Here is a 20129-nt window from a genome sequence, read left to right on the forward strand (position 1 = left end):
GTGATTCCTGAATGCAGTGTGTTATATTGCAATTGACTTGTCGCATTCGTGGTATCGGCTCGATTCGTATTTCTTTCGTTCGCAGGCGTAGTCATAACGATGCTATGCTTATCCCATTGACACAAGTGGATACTTTGTGGTATAATATATATTCTTTAAAAATATGTACAATCTAGCTAGGTCATCGGGCCGGGTCCCCGCTGGGCTGTAGTCACAGCCACCAGCCACGGCGCCTCACCGGAAAAATTGCACAAATCATGAGCCGACTGTCTGCGGGACCCGCCGGGTGGCCGCGGGGCCCGTCAGCCGGGCCCGCGCCCCGCACTCCGCCGGGCCCACGGAGCCCTGCCCGGACCCCGCCGGCACCCCGGTGTGGCCCGGTCGAGCCGAACGCACGCCCACACGCACGCACGCACGCATACACCGAACCGCGCGCCGTTTGCACACGCCCGGGACCATACCCATAAATAGCATATCTCTCTGCAAAACACGAACATGGACCAACACACGGAATCGACAAAACGGCTAGAGCATTGGTAATAAATATAGCTGTCCTCTGGCTGCGCCGGCGCTGCCGGTCTGGTCGGAGTCGGTTACAGGACAACACCGGACTCTGACCACTGGGCCGAATACCCGACCTTCCGACTGACTGACTCACTGACTCACTGACTGACTCACTGACTCGCTGACGACTGACTGAATAGACTTTGAGGCACAGTCTCACATAATTCGCTCGCGATTTGTGGCTTTGCGCGCACCCGCGTTAAAAATACATGTCATACGAAAGCTCGCGGTATTGTAATTTACCTAGAGGTCTGATTCCTCGGCCAGTCCACGGGGCGTACTGGCGAGGGCCGCGGCTAGCGCGGCTCGGCAATGATCCCCCAGGGTGCGCGCCATATATCGGTAACTACCAAACAGTTGCTGTGGTAGCACAGGAACGTGAACACTTCGTAAAGATCTCATAAAACTTGTCAACATTCACAACAGAACAGAAGGTTGGTTCGCCCGCGGCGCCGCCGCGACCCTCACCCGTAGCCCGCCAGCGCCAGCCGACTGTAGCGGCGGCTGACGGCACTGTTTGTACTGGATCTGGCCACCAGGGGCGCTGCGGTCGCTCGTCAATGGAGACCGGCCGGCCGGGGCCGCGGCGACTGCAGCGAGCTGAAGGGGGGCAGCGGGGGCAGCGGCGGCAGTGCGGTCTGCACCACCACGCGCCGCTCCACGGCCGCCTGCAGGAACCGGCGCTGCTTCTTGGGCGGCAGCGCGTCAGCCGGCCAGTCGGCGTCAGCCGCATCAAAGTCGAGCCGGCGCTGACAAGACAGGTGTCGTTTCTGGCCACGCGGCGCGGCGATCACCTCGATCACCTCGATGTCTGAGTCGGAGTCCTCTCGGACGGGGCTGGGGGAGCGAGGGTGGGGCGGCAGGAGGGCCGAGGACACCCACTCCTCTTCCACCTCCTCTTCCATCCCCTCCTCTTCGTCCTCAGTCTCCTCCTCTCGGGACTGGCCGGCGCCACAGGCGCTGTCCGGGCTGACGGGGCTGGCCGGCAGCGTCAGCAGACTGGCCACCTCGTCCAGCGGCGTGCCCGGCTCCGTCTCCCACTGGGCGTCATCGTCTTCCACGACGGCACCCTCGGGGACCAGGTGCCGGGTGTCGGCCGGAACGGCCAGCTCCAGGTCCGAGTCGTACCAGCCCAGCTCGCTGCTGCAGTACGGGTAGTTCTGTGGAGCGAGACAAACAGCCGGTCAGGCGGCGCCCAGCGGGATAAAACCGTAAAAGTCAGATAACATGGAGAGAGATCGGTAAAGCCGTCAGTGCCAGGAAGTGGCTTCCGAGTGTGAGGATAACTGCCAAACTGTCGAGCTACGGTAATCGTTCACAGTTAAGCCATGGCAATGTGACAGCAATCTAACCGCGCTTCCTGAAAACAGTCGCCCAACCCGTCGGGCCAACTTTCTACGGACGGTGTTGTCACGAGTCGCCAGCGTCCTCTCACCTTGTATTTGGCCGGGTTGTCGTAGCCTGTGCCAGCGCCCTTGTCTCTCCTCTCCTTTTTCTGCGAGGGCACCCCGGAGAAGGCGGAGGGCAGGCGGCGCGCCGAGTCGTCTGCCGGGAGCTCGCGCACCACGCGCCGGATGTCGAACGGTGGGTCGTCGTGCCGGCCAGAGGCAATGGCCGGCCAGTCGAGAGGCGCAAAGAAGGCGTGGTTGGGCAGCTCAGCAGCCGTGGGTCGGTCGGCCGGCCGGCGCTGCAGCAGCGTCTGTACCATGTTCAGCGCCGAGAGCACCAGCGGCCGCTCGTGCCACAGCAGCACGCCCAGCTTCTCCTCGACGTACGAGTGGGGCAGCTCCACAGGATCGTGCAGGATTGAGCTGAAAAAGAGAGAGACGGGCGGTCAGATCTCAGCCGGGGCGGGGTTCGCGGAAATTCCTGACAGGGTGACAGGCGGTGCCGGGGCGGGCCCAGGCGGGTAGAGCGGTGGAAAATGTGAAGGGCGGGAGCTGTGCGTGTCGATAGAGCTGCACGACCGGTCGCGCGACTTGGCTGGCACTTCCAGCTGCCACGCCGGAATCCTTTCACTTTCGGAGTTGGAAAGAGAGAGGGGGCGGCTCGGAACGAGGCCAGTGGGTCAGGCTTGCGACAGCGCGCGCTCCGACCGACGCGATTCGATTTCAGCTTGCAGGTCAGACGGCCTGCACCAATTGACTGGTCAGCAACAGACAACCGCAACAACTGTTGCAGTTTCTATCGCTTTTCCCGGCTAATGAGTTTCTCCTGGCCGAGTTTAGCTATTTCACGACAGCATGCATGGCGGTATGCTGACGCGCTAGTTGACATTTGCATGCCGCCTCGGGAACAATTTGAAATATGTTCTATCTTGAGCCACTCATGATTTACGGTGTCAAAAATAGGCCTCCAGCTCGACCGCTGTGAATATAACCTTTAGACAGATAGGTACTATGCAAACCGCGCTGTAGTTTGTTCACGCTATGGCCGGCACAGGGCAGCGGAAGTACACAGTACAGCGCTGGTGAGGTCGCTCGACCCGCAGCCGGCGGCGACGGTCGGCTCGATAGCTCGGCCGCCGTGCCAGCATCGATTGTCCGCCGCCGTCGCCGGCGACACAGCGTTCAGCGTAACTCCGACGGAAACTCGCCGACGGAAACCCTCCTAGCCTTAGGTCATGAAGAATCCCCGGGCACCCGGTGGAAACAACGAGTATTTAACGACAGCTGTAAGCTCCCATCTCGCCCACATGGACACCCTCTGAGCCAGCGCCGGAGCGTTTCTACGCAGAAGGCGTTTGAGGCGTCACTAGCGAACAGATGCGTAGATCAGTTGAACTTACTGTTCCAGATCGATGAGCTGACGTCCGCGGAAGGGCAGCTGGCCCACGATCAGCTCGTAGGCGATCACGCCCAGACCCCACATGTCGGCCTCCTGTGAACAGACGGGTCAAGGTCAGGTCACATCGCTGCGCACTACGGCACGTGTCGATTTATTTGGAGCACGCGCGGCGTGGTGGCTGCTCGATGGCGTGGCGGGAGAAGATAATTTAGTGGCCCACATCGAAACGCCCGGTGCAATTTGTTGTGATAATGGTGTATGTGATCGAAATAGCTACACGGCTGTACGATCATGAGCACCTAGTTGGAGCTGATTTTATGCTGGTTCAGCATCTCTACAGAGGTTTCTAGCTGCGGCTCGTTCGATCTATTCGTTTTATCTGCGGACCCGTGTCGGCGCTGTGAAAGTGTCCGCCGAGACGCGTCTTTGTGCCGCCGTGAGGCGGCGCATTTCTCCTGTTCTGGCGATGTCACGTGTGCGTTGTCCCCGTTCGGGGGGGGGGGGGGGCAGCGTTCGTCGGCTGGCGGCGGCCGTCAGGACGGGGTCAGGGCGGCGGCGGGGGCGGGGGCGGCGGGCAGAGGCACGTGGCCGGGACGACACGGCCTGGCAGCACCCATCGATCGGTCCCGCAGCGAGTGCGTGTGGCCGATCGGTGACCCGAGGCCGTCGAACGACCCGGCGACGACGCCGACTGCGTGGGCATACACCTCTCCCCACAGATTGGGGATAACCCGAACGAATGGGTAAGGCTAGACCCAACGGGACATCCCCTTTTGCCTCCCCTGGAGCACCGCTGATGTTTATCATCCCAAGGACCGCCAGATAGCGTTCAGCGCCTCGCTTCCCACCGGTCCGGCGGCGCCGTTTCGAGGCCGCCGCGGCGCCTCTTTGACCGGCTGCCGGGCAGGAGAGCCGGTCGCCGGTCATCAGATAGCCACCAGCTGGCAGCGCGCCCGGCCAGTCCTCGGACACACCAGGCCTCGAGCCGACCAAGCGGAAGGCCTCCCGTCCATACCACGGCTGCGCGCCGTGCCGCCGCCGGCCGGGCCAAGCTCGGCTGCTCGGGAGAGCCGGCCGGCAGCTCGTCGCCATTACCGAGCGGCGGCTTTCACTTTCCAGCGCGGCCGCCCCCGCCGCGGCGCCGGACCGACGCGCCGGGGGTCGGGTGGGAAGGGGGAGGGGTTGGAAGAGCTGTGGCGGGCAGATCGCAGCATATGGTGCAGGAGAGTCGCCGCCGAGCTCCGTGCCGCTCCGTCGCCAGCCCCGAGCGAGCTCCGCCGCAGGTATGGGGCAACCGGCTGCGACACAGTGACCCAATTCCTGGCCGGCGCTGCCGACGGCCACGCAGCCCCCCCCCCCCGCTCCACCCCCGCCGGCGCTGACCTCCGCCGCTGAGTTAGGGCCGACCCTGTGCCGCTCGCTATCAGCGCGACCACACCACAGCCCGAGTGACTGCTCCGTGAGACACGCAGATTTCACCACGCCCTGCGACCGATCAGGACTCCCGGAGTTACGGTCGACCCACGCGAGCCGCCGAGGGACCAACTACGACGCACCGGCTGTGTGCGCCGCCGCGTCGGCACCACGCAGCCAGTCGTGTGATTTGATACAGTCGACCGGGTGCTGCGATATATCTCCGCACAAGCGCTAAATTACTCTCCTCCCTGACCGGTGGCGGGTTACGCGGAATCTGGTCAATCATATGATCGTTATAAATGCCGAGAAGACGCGGCAGCGCAATGCCTAGGTCGAGGTGTGTGCCTGACGCGTGTTTTTCCGTTCGCTCACGTGTGGTAACGTCGCATGTGGTGCGGAGGTTTCTCGCAAACCATCCGCCGCAGCGCAGAGCCGCCTCCCACGACTGTGTTTGACGCCTGCCTTCGACGGAGCGCGAGCCTGTGTTGTGTAACTTGTCTGTGTGTCTGTGTGTTGTGTGTGTCTCCGCGCCCTCCGTGCCCTTGTCAGCTATTCTGTGGTCCGTCTCAGGCATCTGGTGTGCGCTCTGTCAGAGTCCAGACGCTGTCGCGGCCCTGACGGGTCCGCGACCGACCCTGGTCGACGCGCGGAGTGCGGAGTTGTCCCTGTGCCCTCCCGACACACCCCTCCGGGTACACTCACATAGCTGTACTGGGTCGCTGGTCCATGCGCTCCGTTTGAGCGGATCACCTCCGGCGCCATGTAGTCGGGCGTGCCCGTCTTGCCGGTGATGTGAGCCTGAGGACACAGAGAGCGACCGTGAGACGATGAACACGCCAAACTCGTGCACTTCGCACCGGGCCGTGCTGGTGGCGCCGCGGGCCGCAGCACAAACCTGGATGTGCGCGACATTTACCGAGACGAGAACTCAAGGCCAGACGCCAGTCACGACATGCTTGTTGTTGTGCTCGACGCTCGTAGCGAGCCACAAACTAGCGGACTGCTTTAAATGCACAAAGCGCTGCGCTCGACCACTAAATGTGAAGGCTGGTACAAAGTTCATTTCAAAGCTGGCCGAGGAAATAAGTGGCCACCAGCGGCGAAACAAAAAACATCTTGGCAAACAGGCTCTCGGCGTCCCTGACTAAACGCAATCCCACCCGGCGCCAATTGTGTCCATTTTTTGTGCGTCTGAGGCGCTGGGTGACGAAAACACGTCGCTCGCCGTTCACTTACCGACTCTCCGATCTCGAAGTGACGCGACAGGCCGAAATCGGCTAGCCGGATATGGCCGTCACCGGACACGAGGATGTTCTCCAGCTTCAGATCTCTGTACAGGATCCGGTTCTGTAAACCAGCGCAGAGAGGCTTCGTCAGTCGATAATTACACCGGACCGTCGATCGGGAGAGGGGTGGGGTAGAGTGAGAGAGGAGAGAGAGAGAGAGGAACCCAGGGCACCGGGTCACTCTCTGACGTCAAACGGCGCCGCAAGAAAGCTTGGCAGGCCGGTGTTGCAGCAGCCGAGTTTCGACGGCCTTGCATTCCAACCGGTGGACGGCGGCGAGGGCGACTGCTCTATCTCGGCACCTTGGCTCGCTCTCACCCTCTGCCTCTTCCCCTCTCCCTCTCTCCTCGGTACGTTCTAGCAGGTTCTCGGTTACATCAGCCCATGCAGTGGCCCTGTCCCGTCAGCCTAAATCGGGTCCCGTGCTTTTTAAATACCCCGCCTATGCTCTCTGCAATGGCTGGGTATACTGATGAGGGGCAGCGGAGGTTCTCACACCGTGTAGACTGGGTTCTCACCCCATGTATACTGTTTTCTCACCTCGTGCAGACAGCGGAGCGCCACGGTGAGCTCGGCCAAGATGAGTCGCACCCGCTCCACGTACTGGGGGTAGGCCAGCACAAACATTTTGCGCAGGTAGCCGGGCCGTTTGCCGGGTCCGGCCAGTGAGAAGAGGTCCCGTCCGATGGCATACGCTGTAACAGAAGAAAACCCATGTCAGCTGGGGTGTCGGGATGGTGTATAAACACACCAAACGGCGCAGGGTTATCGTCAGATGTCAGCCGGACCCACGTCCTGGTTGATCGACTCTGACCGGCCTCCACCCCTACTTCCCTGTTCCCTCCCCCTCCCCTCGGTCCCCTGGTCTGCAAGTGCCCGCCTGGCATTTAACCGCTCCCCGCCAAGGACGCGCGGCCGGCCGGCGGTCGGCCGGCCACCGATCACGACACCCTCGGCCGACCGGCGACCGTCAACCGTCGGTCAATCGTCCCCGCCGACGACAGAGACCATTGTCCAGCGTCGGCGCGACAAGGTCGGCCCGCACGCGCCCGGCCGGTGCCGGCTGCCGCGGCCGTCACCCGTCACCGGACGGTGCCCGGTGGGTGACGCCGGCCGATTTCCCCGGCTCGGAGAGAGGCACAGCTGCTGGCTGTCGGTCGGGCACGCTCCGGTGCGCCGCGCTCTGCCCTGCCGAGCGGCGCCAGCAGCCGGCCCGCCGGGGACGCCCGCTCGCCGACGCCAGGTACCCAGCCCGCTCGATGGCCGGGTCAAGGCCGGCCGCCGTGTTTTCCAGCTGTTTTTCGTCGGCGCCGATGCTCGGCAGAGTCGGCGCTCTTTGTGACGGCTCCACAAAGACGGAGTTCCAGGACGGCGCGCTCACCGAATAACGGCAGCGCATTCCCAGCACTGCTCCCCCTCCCTCCCTCCCTTCCCCGAGATCCCCTGTCGTAAGAAACGAATCGCTTAGTGCGCTGTTAATCCGCGCTCAGCGCGATGAATGCTGGTGAGCGCCGCGCTTTGGGATCTAACCAATTCAGCCGGCCCGTTTTGTCGAGCGACTCGCCAGCTGGCGCGGTGTGCCTGCTGCCGGGAACTCATGCCAGTCATACACACCAGACAAACGCTGCACTGAGCCACCGAGGAAAAACAAATAAACCGAGGGCGCGGCGCTCGGCGGCGCGGGCTACTCGTCAGTGGCAGGCACCAGCTGGGGAGTCCTGGGAGTACACCGAGTCGCAATACGAGTCACGAGTCATATACTCACGGAGGGCGAGGAAGGCGCGAGGCGGAGAGGCCGTGAAGAAGGCATAGGCCAGGTCGGTGGTGTACGGCAGACCGCGCAGTCGGGGCAGGATGTCGCGCTCGACCAGCGCGGCGCGACTCAGACTGCTGATCTTGAGCGCGTAGCGGGCACCCTGGTCACGGCCCCGCCGCTTTTCCACCAGCACCACGCTGCCGTAGCCTGAAAACGAGGGAGCCATCGGTTACATAAGTGTATCGGGGCGGGACGGAAAATCCAATCATAGGTAACAATTGACTAAAAATGTGCACAAAAAAACTTTGAGTTGGTGGAAATAATTGGTAGTTAAATACATTGGCATTAGAAGTGTTAACTTTTGTTTCAAAACATCACGAGTTGTAAAAAAAATAACTAGCGATTTATCTGCCATCGAGCATGAGTGGATAAAGCCTCTCTGAGCCTAATCCGCTGCCCGGACCACAAACAGTTTCCCCACAAACTATGCCATAAATCCCGTCTCGACTAGTTTCTCGCCGGCGGCGTCAAACGCTCCCAGTCGCCGGACCGCTATCCTTCGGCGCCGCAACTGGGCGCAGCTCGCCGCGCTGCCCATTGTTCCGGTGAAGGCCGGCCGGCAGCGCGGCGCGGCAGTCGCCGTGACAGCCGCCCGACCGGAGGCGGCCTTCAGTGTCCCGATAGCGGCACGCACCGCCCGAGCGACGGACCAAGCGGCGGAGCGGCGGCCCTGACCGAGCTGCGTACCGCCGCACCGCCGCGGAAGGGGTCACGACGGACCCGAGTGGGACTGGAGGTCACCTGAGCACTTCCTCGGGTTCCTCGAAACGGGATTTCGAGACTAGACCGGTCAGTTTCGTCCTCACAACTGAGGACACCTTATTGTCAGAACTGTCTCCTTGTTGGATGAAATTTGTGTATTTTATGCGACACACCCCATCGGTTTCGACGATCTACACAGAAGCAGGAGCTCAGCGCGTCGCAACACGCACGGCACGGCGTCCGTCGACGAAAGCGGAGCGCTGAGCGCGGCGAAAGCGCCTCGCTGGAAAGTCGGCCGCTCGCGCGCGGCGCGCCGATATGTGTTTCTGTGTCAGCGGTTGCGCCATCTAGCGACTGGCGGCGCGGCGACCCTGGTGGGAACTTGACCCACTTGGGTCGGCCGCCACCGGCCCGAGTGGGCGGCGCAGTAAAAGGCGGCGGCGGCTCCGCGCGCGTTTCCATCCGTGTGATGTAACCGCGCGCCGCCGAAGGCTGGTGCTGGGTGCCGCCCCGCCCGTCAGTTTACCCGTCCTGCAGGCCCCGGTCCGGCACCGACCACAGGAGCGCAGCTGAGTCGCGCGGGAACCCACTTTCTCGGCTCAGCGCCGTCCGCAATCCCGTCACAGAGAATGTTCCATTTTTACTGAAGCCGTCCTGTCGTGGGAACGTCCCGGCAATGCCCGTACTACATTGAATTCACTGTACGGTGGGGAGACCCAGGCGCGCACGGGCTGTCCTCTCGGCCTCTCGCCTGTCCCCGCGGAGCCCCCTGCTGCGCAGTGGCCGCTGTACCGCCGCCGACAGCTCTGAGCGAGGCGTCAGCACGTGCCGAGGCCCGGGCGGCAGATCGCCGCACCGGTTAGCGGGCCGGGCGGCCAGGAACGGCGCAGTGGAGACGAACAACGGTTTGGCTGAGCGAGGCCAGGTGTGGGACATGCAGGAGGGTCGGGACAGTGGAGAGCGGACACCCTGAGTTCGAGCGGCTGCCGGAGAAACCGGCGGTCAGAACCCAGAGGTCTGACAGACCGGTCAGACAGCTGTCCCACACCGGCCGACCCAGGCTCGCCCGACAGGTGTCTGCTGCAGGTGTCGCCATGCCCCACATGCCGCATTGCATAGCCGACCTGCACGGCGGCGCGCCGAGTCTGAGCCCGCTCCGACCCGTCTCAGTAATCCGATTCCTCTCTCTCTCCCGGCATGTCGCCGAGTGCCGCCCGGCCGACCTCCGGCGAATTCCCTTCACCCACACACGCGCCGTCGCCGTGCGGACAGAGACCGGTCACCGACGCCAATCGACCCGAGCGGTGGCGGCCTTGGTGGCCGGCTGCGAGACGCGTGTCCCCGCCCCGCCGCGCTGACGTCACTGTGACGCACACGCACAGCAGCGCGTGGCGCCGCGCCCGGCCGCCGTAGAGGTCAAGCACTGCGCCGACGGCGGCGGCGCTGTTGCCGTGCGAGACGCAGGGTAAATCCCGGAGGACTGGTGATCGCCGATTGCTGATCACCCGAGCACCGCCCCGGGGCAGGCGGTCACGGTCTCCGGGTGCCCCCGGCCGGGGAGTGGTCGATGTGATGCTACAGGACGCCGGACGGGGCGCCGGTGAACCGCTGTCGCCGCCGGCAGCGATACCGTTACACCGGAAAAGCCGCGCACGCCGCACGCCGGGCGTTCTGCACAACGCGCCTTGCACAATGGCCCGCCGTCCAGCGTGCCTTGCGGGATGGAAAGATTTTCCTCTGAAGCTGCGGCTCGATCGAACGGTTTCCGATACAGGAATATTCCACAAGGCCGCGCTGTTTGGTGGCGGGTGATGCCTGTGGTTAGACGTCAGTCGTCATCAATAAAACCCGACCCTGCAGTGTATCTAAAATTCCGACAGTCGCGAATAAGCATCTGTGCCGATTAACAAAGACGACTGCTGAATAGCGCCCTCTCGGTGGGAAAGCCTGTCAGGTCGACTGGCTATCGAATGCCACTGCCGTCTCATCGCAGGACGTATTTTCCACTCTCTCTACTGAGTGTGGCGGCCGGTCGGTCGGTCCCAACTCAGAGGAAAACAGAGCGCGACAGGAGGGGACCGAGCCGCGCTGCCTGTGTCGATCGGCGGTCCGTCAGCCGGCGGCCGGCGCTGCACGGCTTCCCGCTGCAGTAGGACGCCCCAGTGCGCCGTGAACCCGATACACTGGGGGCAGAAGGGCCGCTCGGAATGCCGGAAACGGCGGGGTCGCCGACTGGCCAGGTGGCCGGTGTAGCGGGGCGGTCAGTGCACCCGCTCAGTGCCGCCCAGCCTCCGCGCGGCACCGGCGCCGTTTCCGGAGGGCGGCGGTGCGCCCGTCGCGCCACTGAGCTCGTTGTCTCTCACGGCGGAGAGCGGCGCGCCGCGACTCGGGGCGGAAACGCACTGCGTCCGGGCGGCCCTGGCGGGCACCGATCGGGCATTTCCGGCCGCCGCGCGCGCCGTGACGGCCGCCCGGCCGGGGCGGGGGCGGGGGCGGCTGGGAGAGCACCGTCTGCACACCGCCGCCAGCGGGGCGGGGCAGGTAGATAGCGTGTCGTGGTGCGGGCCGGACCTTGACGCTGCGGCGGGCAGGCCGGCGCGCCCCGACCCGAGGCAGGATAGCTCACCATCCAGACCGGATCTGCAGGAGGCGCTCCGGTCTACAAACGTCACTCCGGAACGGGAGGCCCCTCGACCGGCCGCGCTGACTGCCCAATACAGCAAGGGGTTCCCCGCCTATCGGCGCCGCGCCGGGCGAAAGGAAGCCGCTCGAGTCATCGGTTCAAGCCCTGTGCGGTTATCGGGGAGCCCCGAGGTCACTGAGCCACAGAGTGACCCTCCCGAGGCTCCCGACACCATTTCCAATCCTACTTGTCCACATTACTAGCGCCTGTACCCGCGTCAGACGGCCGCAGTAAGCTGTCTTTGAGCTGTCTTTGGGCTGTCTGTGAGCTGTCTGTGAGCTGTCTGTGAGCTATCTGTGAGCGTCGGTCGGTGAGCGGCCGGTAAGCGGTCGCGGCCGTCGACCCCGCTCGCTCGGTCTGCCACTGGTCCAGCTGATAACCGGCCTGTCCTCGACCGACGCCAGCCGGCCGCGCCGCCGCTGTGGCCGAGTCGCAGAACGCTAACACGCCTGCAGAGTGGCCCGGCCAGCGAACTTCGTAGAACGAGGCCGCGCGTCCGATTCACGCTACAGTGCTACAGTACTCACCTCCGGAGCCGAGCTTCTTGATAAAGCTGAAGCAGTCGAGAGATGTGCAGTCACCGGCCTGATGACGCAGTTCTGAAACAAAACAACAACACGTCAGTGGTGCGTCATAATGCGTCATAACGCGTCAAGGTGCAAACAGATGACGTAACACTGACCTCGAGTGTCCCGCACCCTCCCCAAACCTCCGCGGGTAATCCATGGCCATCGCGGCGGTACCTCGGCTGCAGAGTGGGACTGGGGTGGACCGACAGCGGCCGACCACACAAAGACGACCCGCGGCCACCGACCGGCCTGTTTGGCTCGACGTATCGGCGGCGACCGGCCGCTGGCGCCGCAGTCAGGGGCACGGGCGTCGGACAAAGGCGGACAGGCGCGCGCCACGGGCCGGACGAACGGCCTTGTCGGCCGTTGGCAGCGGCGCGGCGCTAGAGTTCTGCACGGCTGCAATTTTCCACAGCCTAGCCGCCCCGCAGCCGTGGCTCCACAGCCACAGCCGCCCACAGCCGTGGCAAACTGTGGGCAGCCAGCCGTCAGCCGGCCGTTGATACTTTCAATGAAATGCAACCAAATAGTATATACTAAGTTGTTTTTAGTTGAAACATATAGCCAAAGGCACATTGCAATGGGCTATAGATTCTCAAGCTCATGAAGCATCATAGGTTAAGTGGTTGTGTATCTGGCTTTAGGCCGAAGGCCTGAAGCCTGATGCGCAATGCATGCCTACACAAGCCCTTGCAAGTTGTTAAGAAAGATGGGTAGGTAGGTACCTACATCAACAGAAAACATAAACAACAAACCAGAATAGAAGCACTAGCAGTGTAGACATCTAATGCCAAATCCTGAAGCATGGTTGTGGGACAGAACAACAGACCCTGATGCTTTTCATTATCAATGTTAGGTATGGAAAATGAAACTGAAGTTGATGGACTGTCAAACAGTGATTGTCTAAGTCAAAACTCTTGCTTCTTTCTTACCTTGCATATTTTCTGGGGTGTGATATGCCAGGCTTGAAGCAGCCTTCCGAGCAAGTCTCAAACTGATTTGATATGCAAGGCATCAAAACACTAGTGAGCATCCAAGAAAGAAAAACATTCATCTAGTTTGATTTTTCCAAATAATGATCTTCGCTCAAATCCCCAAGGACGTGCGAGCCACAATTACCTGTTTCAATCAAAAATTTTACTTGAGTTTTTAATGACGTCAATAGAAAGGAAGTGGCAATAAATTGTTTTGTTTCACTATAAACAGCCATAAAAATTATAATTTTTTAAATAATAACGCTATGCAGTTAAAAACTTGCTCTAAAACAAAGATCAAGTATCAAATTTTTACATTTCTAGAAGAAGACGTCATTTTGTTAGTAAAGTCAACAGCTCGCGTAAGAAATATTGTGTTCAGGGTTTTCACCGTCATGTGAATTACGTGTTCAGGGTTTTCACCATCATGTGAATTAACCGTAAGTAAGGTTCATGCTCACTTATAATCTAATTCCATTGGCTTCATTGATCGGCATTTTCTGTTAGCGGTCACTCACACACCAGTTAGAACATAAAGCGCCAGTTTTATATTTTGTAATTGGACTTGCCGAAAATCCAGAAATTCATCTAAGAGGTATTTTAGATAATATTTTATGAAGCCTTTACCTGCCTTTACCTAGGCATGATTTCTTTTTCTATTACCTGAAAGAATTATTGAACGCTCGTCTTCAATAGCTGTAAGGTGCTCTCCTAATGACCAGGTGAGATTGATTTGAGAGGGATGTGACAATGCAACATGTTGCATTTTCTGAAACTGTCAAGCTCTTGATAATGAAGGAACAATTGGTACCTATTATTAGTATTCTGTACCAGAGTGCAAACTCCCCTACAGCAAATGGTAAAACCATTACAGGTTCTCAAAGGCTTCACCACTTTCAATGTTGCTGGGCATCCTTTGCATGATTTTTACAGGCTATACTGCTTATCAGAATGTAAGATTAAGGATTTAAAATTTTATATTTGAGTACTTAAGATTGAGCTTGAAATCTCACAGCCGTGGCCACAGCCGTAGCCGTGTTCTTGGAGATATTTGCAGCCGCCCCGGCCCACAGCCGTGGGGCTGCAGCCAGCCGCGGCTGCAGCCGGCCGGTGCAGACCTCTACGCGGCGCCGACCGCACGGGGATCAGCGCGCTGGGGACAAACAGCTTGCAGGGACGGCGCCGGCCGGCGCGGCGCACTCGACCGGCTCAGTGAATTGAGGCGCACAGACCGGCCCCGGCGCCGACCGTATCAGTTTTTGTGGGCGAGGACACAAGATGAGCTACCGCATCTACGACCGGCTCGGTTTTGTTTGTGTAGCGCGGCTTTTTCGCGGTGCGTCTGATAAAGAGCGGCTTTGTTTTCCTCCGCTGTGTTTACGCCTGTGAGCCAGATTGCCCACAGATACTGTCCGTAATCCGCGGCCAACTGACGATCGCGGATCACTAAACGGTGCCGAAACACACGCCAGCTGATTGCACAAACGCCATTGGGAGATACCATCTCGCGGCCCAGAAGCCGACTAGGGCTATTGCACGTTAGGTATATGTTTGACAGTCTGGTCTCCAATGTATGCTAATTCACTCTGCAGGCTTATCCAAAGCCACGGCGTAACAAGCGCCTGTCGCGTTGGATATCTCCTCACAAACCTAAACAAGGTTTCCCAAACCCTCTGTCGAAACTGCCTTATCGGTTTGCACAAGACCATGAACAATACGATGGCAAATGAGCGACTGTGTGTTTCGGCCGTCCGGCCAGGGTCTCGGCGATTATCGTGCGATCGCCGTTTGCAGAGTCAACGGTACAGCAGCGGGGAGCGGACCGACGCTCCGGTCGTTGGTCTCGAGCCTCTGCACACCGCACATTAGCTCACTGTGAGAACACCGAAACGGTGACCTATCACGAGACAGTCTCCACACTTGAGCGCAATGACCCGACCGAAACCTATCCCTCCCAGATGCCGGACATGAAGTAACATTTCCGCGTCGCCCACTGGTGACCTGCGCTCGAAATACGCTCCGTCTCGCACTCTGTCGCCGAGAATAGCCCGGGGCACGCCAGTTATAGCCGTGCTCTCGGTACGGCCGGTGCCGTGCTGGAAATAGCTCGGCCGCCGCTTGTCGCGCTCCCCGTGACGTCACTCGAGGTCAGACGTCATCGTCGGAGGTGGCCGGAACAGAGCGGGGTGACGTCACCACGGCGGAATACGGTGGCGTGGCTCGGTGCGCCGGTGTGGGTGGAGGTGGGTGGGAGGGACTGTGACGTACGGGGTGGATGTTGGAGGCGTGCTCTGTGCTGGGCGGAGAGGAAAGGGCAGTGTGCAGGTGGGAGGACCGAGTCTGTCCGTCGGAGCGCGCTCGGCGGCAGGTGGTGGATGCAGGTGCCGTCGGCCGGCGCCGCCGCCGACACCGCGCACCTGCGGGCCGTACCAGACCGTACTGCGGGCAGGTGGGCCCTCTCTGCCGAGCCACCGCTTTGTCCCAGACCCGGCAGCACCCTCAGCGGCGCTCCATACCCGGTAAACAGCGTACCGAGACTCATCTGCCGCCTGCACACAGCAGCCAGCGGCGCGTGGAGCGAGCGTCCGCTCTCTGCCACACGCGCGCCGCCGTCATATAGGTCACAATGGACTCAGCGGCGGCGCGTTTCACAAGGCCCGCCGCTCGCGCTGTGGTGAAACGCCGGCTTCTCCGCGGTCCGGTGCGCCGCCGAGCCGAGGCCGGAGTCGAGCGGCCTCTGCGCCAGTCCAAATAACGGTGTGCGACGGCAGCCCCGCGGCGCCGGCGGCCGTCCTGCAAACGGTGTACGCTGGGCTCTGTACACAGGTTGAGCGGGCGCTTTTTGTCCGCACGGCCCCGCCAGCTGACGGAAGCTTATTGATTGTTCGCGGGATGTGTTACAGGATTCAGGAAGCCCGCGGTGACATGCTGGTTGAGGTAGAGTCAGTTGCAGCGGGAGGCCGTATTATTGTGAGCTGCCACCGGTCGACCTCCCTTTCCATCCACGCGCGGCCTCCGATGCGGCTCAGTTCCGCTCGGCAGCACCAAAACAGAGCAGCGCGCCCAGTACTGCGCGTGGCCTTCCTCGGAGCGCAGACCTCCACCCGGAAGGGTTCGCTTCCGCACGCGCGGCGGCGGCGGCGGCGCGGCCTCCCGACCGAACCAACACTTTCATGGCCGGCGAGCGAGCGAGCGGCGGCGCCGGCCGTGACCCAGTTCAAACATCGGTCGGTCGGGGACGGCCCACCCCCGCCGCCGCCGCCGCCGCCGCCGCCCGCACCTTTCCCGTGCGTGTGCACGGCGCGCCGTTTTTCCGGACCGTCAGCGCTCGTCGGCGGCGGCGGATCATAGCGGTGCTCGCTGGTTTGGTTCCGCCTCCGGCCGCCGGGCGGCGCTCAGGTCAATATCGTCGCGGCGCACAAGCTGCCTGGAATGATGACGCTATCAACGACGCCCTTTCACAAGAATCAGGCGGCTGGCTGTCCGCCGAAAGCCGGACCGTTGATCCTGCATCGTTAGGTTCTAGAATCGGACGGAACTCCCGGCGCTGGGGCTGGCCCACCGTCGAAACGTCAGCGCCCGTGCCGAGCCGGGAAAATCAGCGGTACTTTCCCAACAAGGGAGTTTACCGGTACTAGTACTAGTACTACCGGTACTGACCAGAGAGGAGCCCGGCGCTGTCGCTAAGCGACTCAAACCGGACCGACTGGCGCCCCCATTGATTGACACCAGCCTACCGTTCACAGACCCGCGAGCCCAGAGACCGGCAATACCTCACACCCACCACAGACCGGACAGAGTGGACATTAGTCACGGACTCAGTCGCGCTCACGGCAGCCGTGAAGCCCGAGAGAAATCCCTCGGCGGGTCGGCCGAGCCGGCCGTGCAATCGATGCTCGCCCGATCGATGGGACTCATCTCTGGCAGCGGGGCCAGCCACGGGTCTCAGGTGGGGAGAATGGTCCTCAGTAGACCAGTGGACCACAGACCACGGACCAGCGGCGGCGGGTCGAGCCACCGGGACCGGCCCATCTGGTCCGCCGGCGGCCGGTGTCGCCACAGAAACTAACGGTGACTGGCAGAACGCGCGGCGTCGGACACGATTCCGGCCTCTCCGGCCTCTCCCGGTGGCACGCAGTGGCGGCGTGAGACGGTATCGGCGACGGGGAGAGCGGGCGACCTCCCTGGCGAGCTTGGGACCCCCGGGGGGACGGCTACTCGGAGAGAGAGGGGAGGGCGCGGCGCGGGGGTGGAGTGGGCAGCGCACGTCTCGCCGGAGGTCAGAGGGCTCCTGCCGCCGCCGTCTGGTCTCCGCGACCAGACGGCGGGCTCGGGACTGTCTGGCGGCAGGCTCGACTCTCAGACAGCAGCTGCGTGGGCCGTCGGTGCTGTCTGCCCGGCTGACAGCCGGCAGCTGCCGGGCAACAGACTGCACAGTTGCCGTGGGGACGGAGCGCCCTGTCAGGTGCCCCCTCCCGGCCTCTCTCAGCTCACAGTAGGCCGCCGAGCCGATATACCGCTTATCGCATCAGCTGTAACCTTGCACTCGCTTACAAATCCCCGTGGTAGCCATCAGCGCTCGAACATATGGCCTCCTCACCCACAGTAGCTTACATGGCGGCGTTTGTACATAACCGTATCTCAGTCCTGGCCACTGTTTTGTGAACGTGCTGCGCGGCGCTCTCCCGGCGAGCCCGCCGAGCGACGTGACACGCTCCGGCGCTTGGAGAGAGCCCACAGAAACGAAAGCAGCCGCGTGCCAGAAAGAATGAAAGGAAGTGCGCGGCGCCACGGCGCTGGCTGGCCGCTCGCTGCTGACCTAGATTGAGCTGGCGGCGGACCGGCCGGCAGGCCGACCGACCGGTGCTGGCTGCTCTGGTGACCAGCTTGTGCAGGCCAGGCCCCCACCGGTCCTGCCAGACCAGCCAGCTTGACCTGCTGCCGCGTCTGTGTATGTAGGACAGCCGGCCGCACACGGAGCCAAGTCAAACGGTTGGCTGGCATGTCCGGGCTCCGAGCCGGCGCGGGAGGAGGCTCGTCGGCCGCCTCCGCCGCGCCCCCGCCCCGCCGTCTGACACTACCGCCGCCCCCGCAACCCACCCACCTCGCGCGAACATATGGGGCACCCGGGGACAGACCCACCAACATATGGCACAGGTGTAACAACACTGTATGAAGTTTATGTACCGCAGACAACACCAAACAAGGCTCGGCGATGGATAATAAAAATAATGCAGGGTACTCACCGGTCTGGGCTCCACACTGGCAGGTCTGTCCGGACTCGACGGACGCATCCGAGCGGGGACTGCTCGGGCACGACTCGAAGCCGCTCTCCTTGTCAGTGGGCTTCTCTCGCAGCGCTGGCTTGCCGCGGGGAGTGTGTCGGCGACCCACGGCACGGCGCACAGATGTAGTCAGCGAGTCCTGGCCGGCTGGCCGAGAGATGGGGCACTGGATGCGCGACATGGCTCGGCGGACACTAGTCACTGTCCTCTCCGGGTGAGCACTGTCAGCGCGCAGACAGTTCGTCTGTCCTGGCCCGCACACCGCCACGGCACGACCGTCCTGTTCCCCGCCTCGACGCCTACTAACCGATCAGCTGTTCGGCCGACGGAGAACCACCTGACGGCGCGGGGCTCGGGATGCCGGCCGGCCCGCGGACGACCGCCGGCGGACACGCGAGCCGCGCAGCCACGCGCCGCTCCGCAGCGCCGTGCAACGCCGCTCGAGGTCAGCGCGGGGTATCCGGACCGGCCCTGCACTGGGGGTCACCGCCCACCGGCGGCTGCAACAGCAGCCAAATGGGCGGCACGCACTCACGCAGCGGGCTCAAGGCGCGTGGCGCTTGGGCAAGGTTTGTGCGGAGGTGTAACCGGTGAGGGCGCTACGTTGGGTGTTGCGGGGGCAGTAAACACAGATGAAATCGGCCCCAACCAGAGCAGGGTTGCCAGCTGCAGCTGCCTGTGTTGGCAGCCGCAGCACGCGCCTCATGTTGCAGGTTTTGCAGAGTGGTACAACGTTCAAAGTGTTGCCAGTGTGGTGTCAACAAAGTCGATTGTCGGGATCAATAGGCGGTCGGTCAGGGCAGGGCAGTGCAGCCGGCAAGGCGGGGGGCGACCATCGACACCATGATACACTCACCGCGGCGCGATTGTTGAAGGCCGGGACCAGACGATAAAGGAATCGGACGGGGGTGAACCGCTGATTTCACCGCTGCAAATCGTGACCAAATATGGAGTTGGTGCGAGCGATAGTATGCATCGGTAGCCGTATATCCATTACTCAGTCTCCGGCAAGATTCCCACGTAAAAATATGTAATATGTACTCTGTTAACATTGCACCAAGCGACGATTATATATCCATCGTATTGAATGTCAAGTTATTCAAATCTGCATTGAAACATCTTCCAATGAGCCGTTTTCCCTGTAGGTACTAATTTTCCCCGTAGCACTGCTGTTACGAGACGGTCGTGCGGTACAGCCTATCTTCAGGCGCTTACCCCTGGCGCCATCTATTGACGGGAGTGTAAGTAAGCTTCGTTGTCGCTATCCCTTTTGTGTAACGAAAACAGGGCATGAGGTAATATAACCACTTTGAATACATCATAAAATTAAATTTCTTATGCTCTACACCTTTTTTCCTTCAGTTTGAAAAAGTTGAAGCGCAATTTGAAAAAGATGCGGTTCAATTTGAAAAAGTTGTACTTCAATTTGAAATAAGGTAACTTCAATTTGAAAAAGATGAAATTATTTTTGAAATAGTTAAAATACAAATAGAAAAAGATATAATTCATTTTGAAACGTATCGGGCTCGGATGAGAACACACTGCATATAGTGTGCTCGTACCCATGAGTATTATTGATGAAAATTCTTGGATTGGAGCAAATACTAAAAATACATACTTTGCGCTTCAAAAGCGCTTATTTCTCCGATTTTCTGCCGTGAAAATGGATTGAAACAAGCCTTTGTTTGCCAGACATGAAGAGTAACGCTAAAACGCTGCCATTGTCCTATATTTGCGCCACCTGTCGAGTCGCCCATTTGCAATATGCATTGTGTAATGGGTGAAGCCACCAGTCCTGTATAGACAATTAGACATGCTCAGCAAATGGTTTCCGTGATTTGTGACGTGTGATTTTTGTCGCCGAGTAGTTGCGTCCAGATGTATGGACACTACACCTTTAGGCGGACCCATTCTGGACACCTCATAGAAGTGTCCATAGAACTGGTGATGCTGTCATCATAAGTAAATTACAAAAATCGTCTTGCTTGATTTATGGATGCGGAAATCGTCTGTAATAACTTTTGAGGTGACTTAGTTATTCAAAATC

General features: G+C 60.9%; 1 protein-coding gene across 1 annotated transcript; it reads right to left on the reverse strand.

Moving 5' to 3' along the window:
* Window positions 1–130: 130 nt before the first annotated feature.
* On the reverse strand, window positions 131–18391 carry LOC122363837 (serine/threonine-protein kinase Sgk1-like). Its single transcript, XM_043333564.1, has 9 exons — window positions 18044–18391; window positions 11782–11853; window positions 7819–8016; window positions 6594–6748; window positions 6004–6114; window positions 5470–5565; window positions 3353–3444; window positions 2000–2375; window positions 131–1724 (listed from the first exon to the last, which is right to left on the reverse strand). The coding sequence occupies exons 1-9, from the start codon at window positions 18261–18263 to the stop codon at window positions 1122–1124; spliced, it is 1923 nt and encodes a 640-aa protein (XP_043189499.1). The 5' UTR covers window positions 18264–18391; the 3' UTR covers window positions 131–1121.
* Window positions 18392–20129: the final 1738 nt, after the last annotated feature.

This window comes from Amphibalanus amphitrite, unplaced genomic scaffold (genome assembly GCF_019059575.1).
Source record: "Amphibalanus amphitrite isolate SeventyFive unplaced genomic scaffold, NRLGWU_Aamphi_draft 000641F_arrow, whole genome shotgun sequence".
Taxonomy (NCBI): domain Eukaryota; kingdom Metazoa; phylum Arthropoda; class Thecostraca; order Balanomorpha; family Balanidae; genus Amphibalanus; species Amphibalanus amphitrite.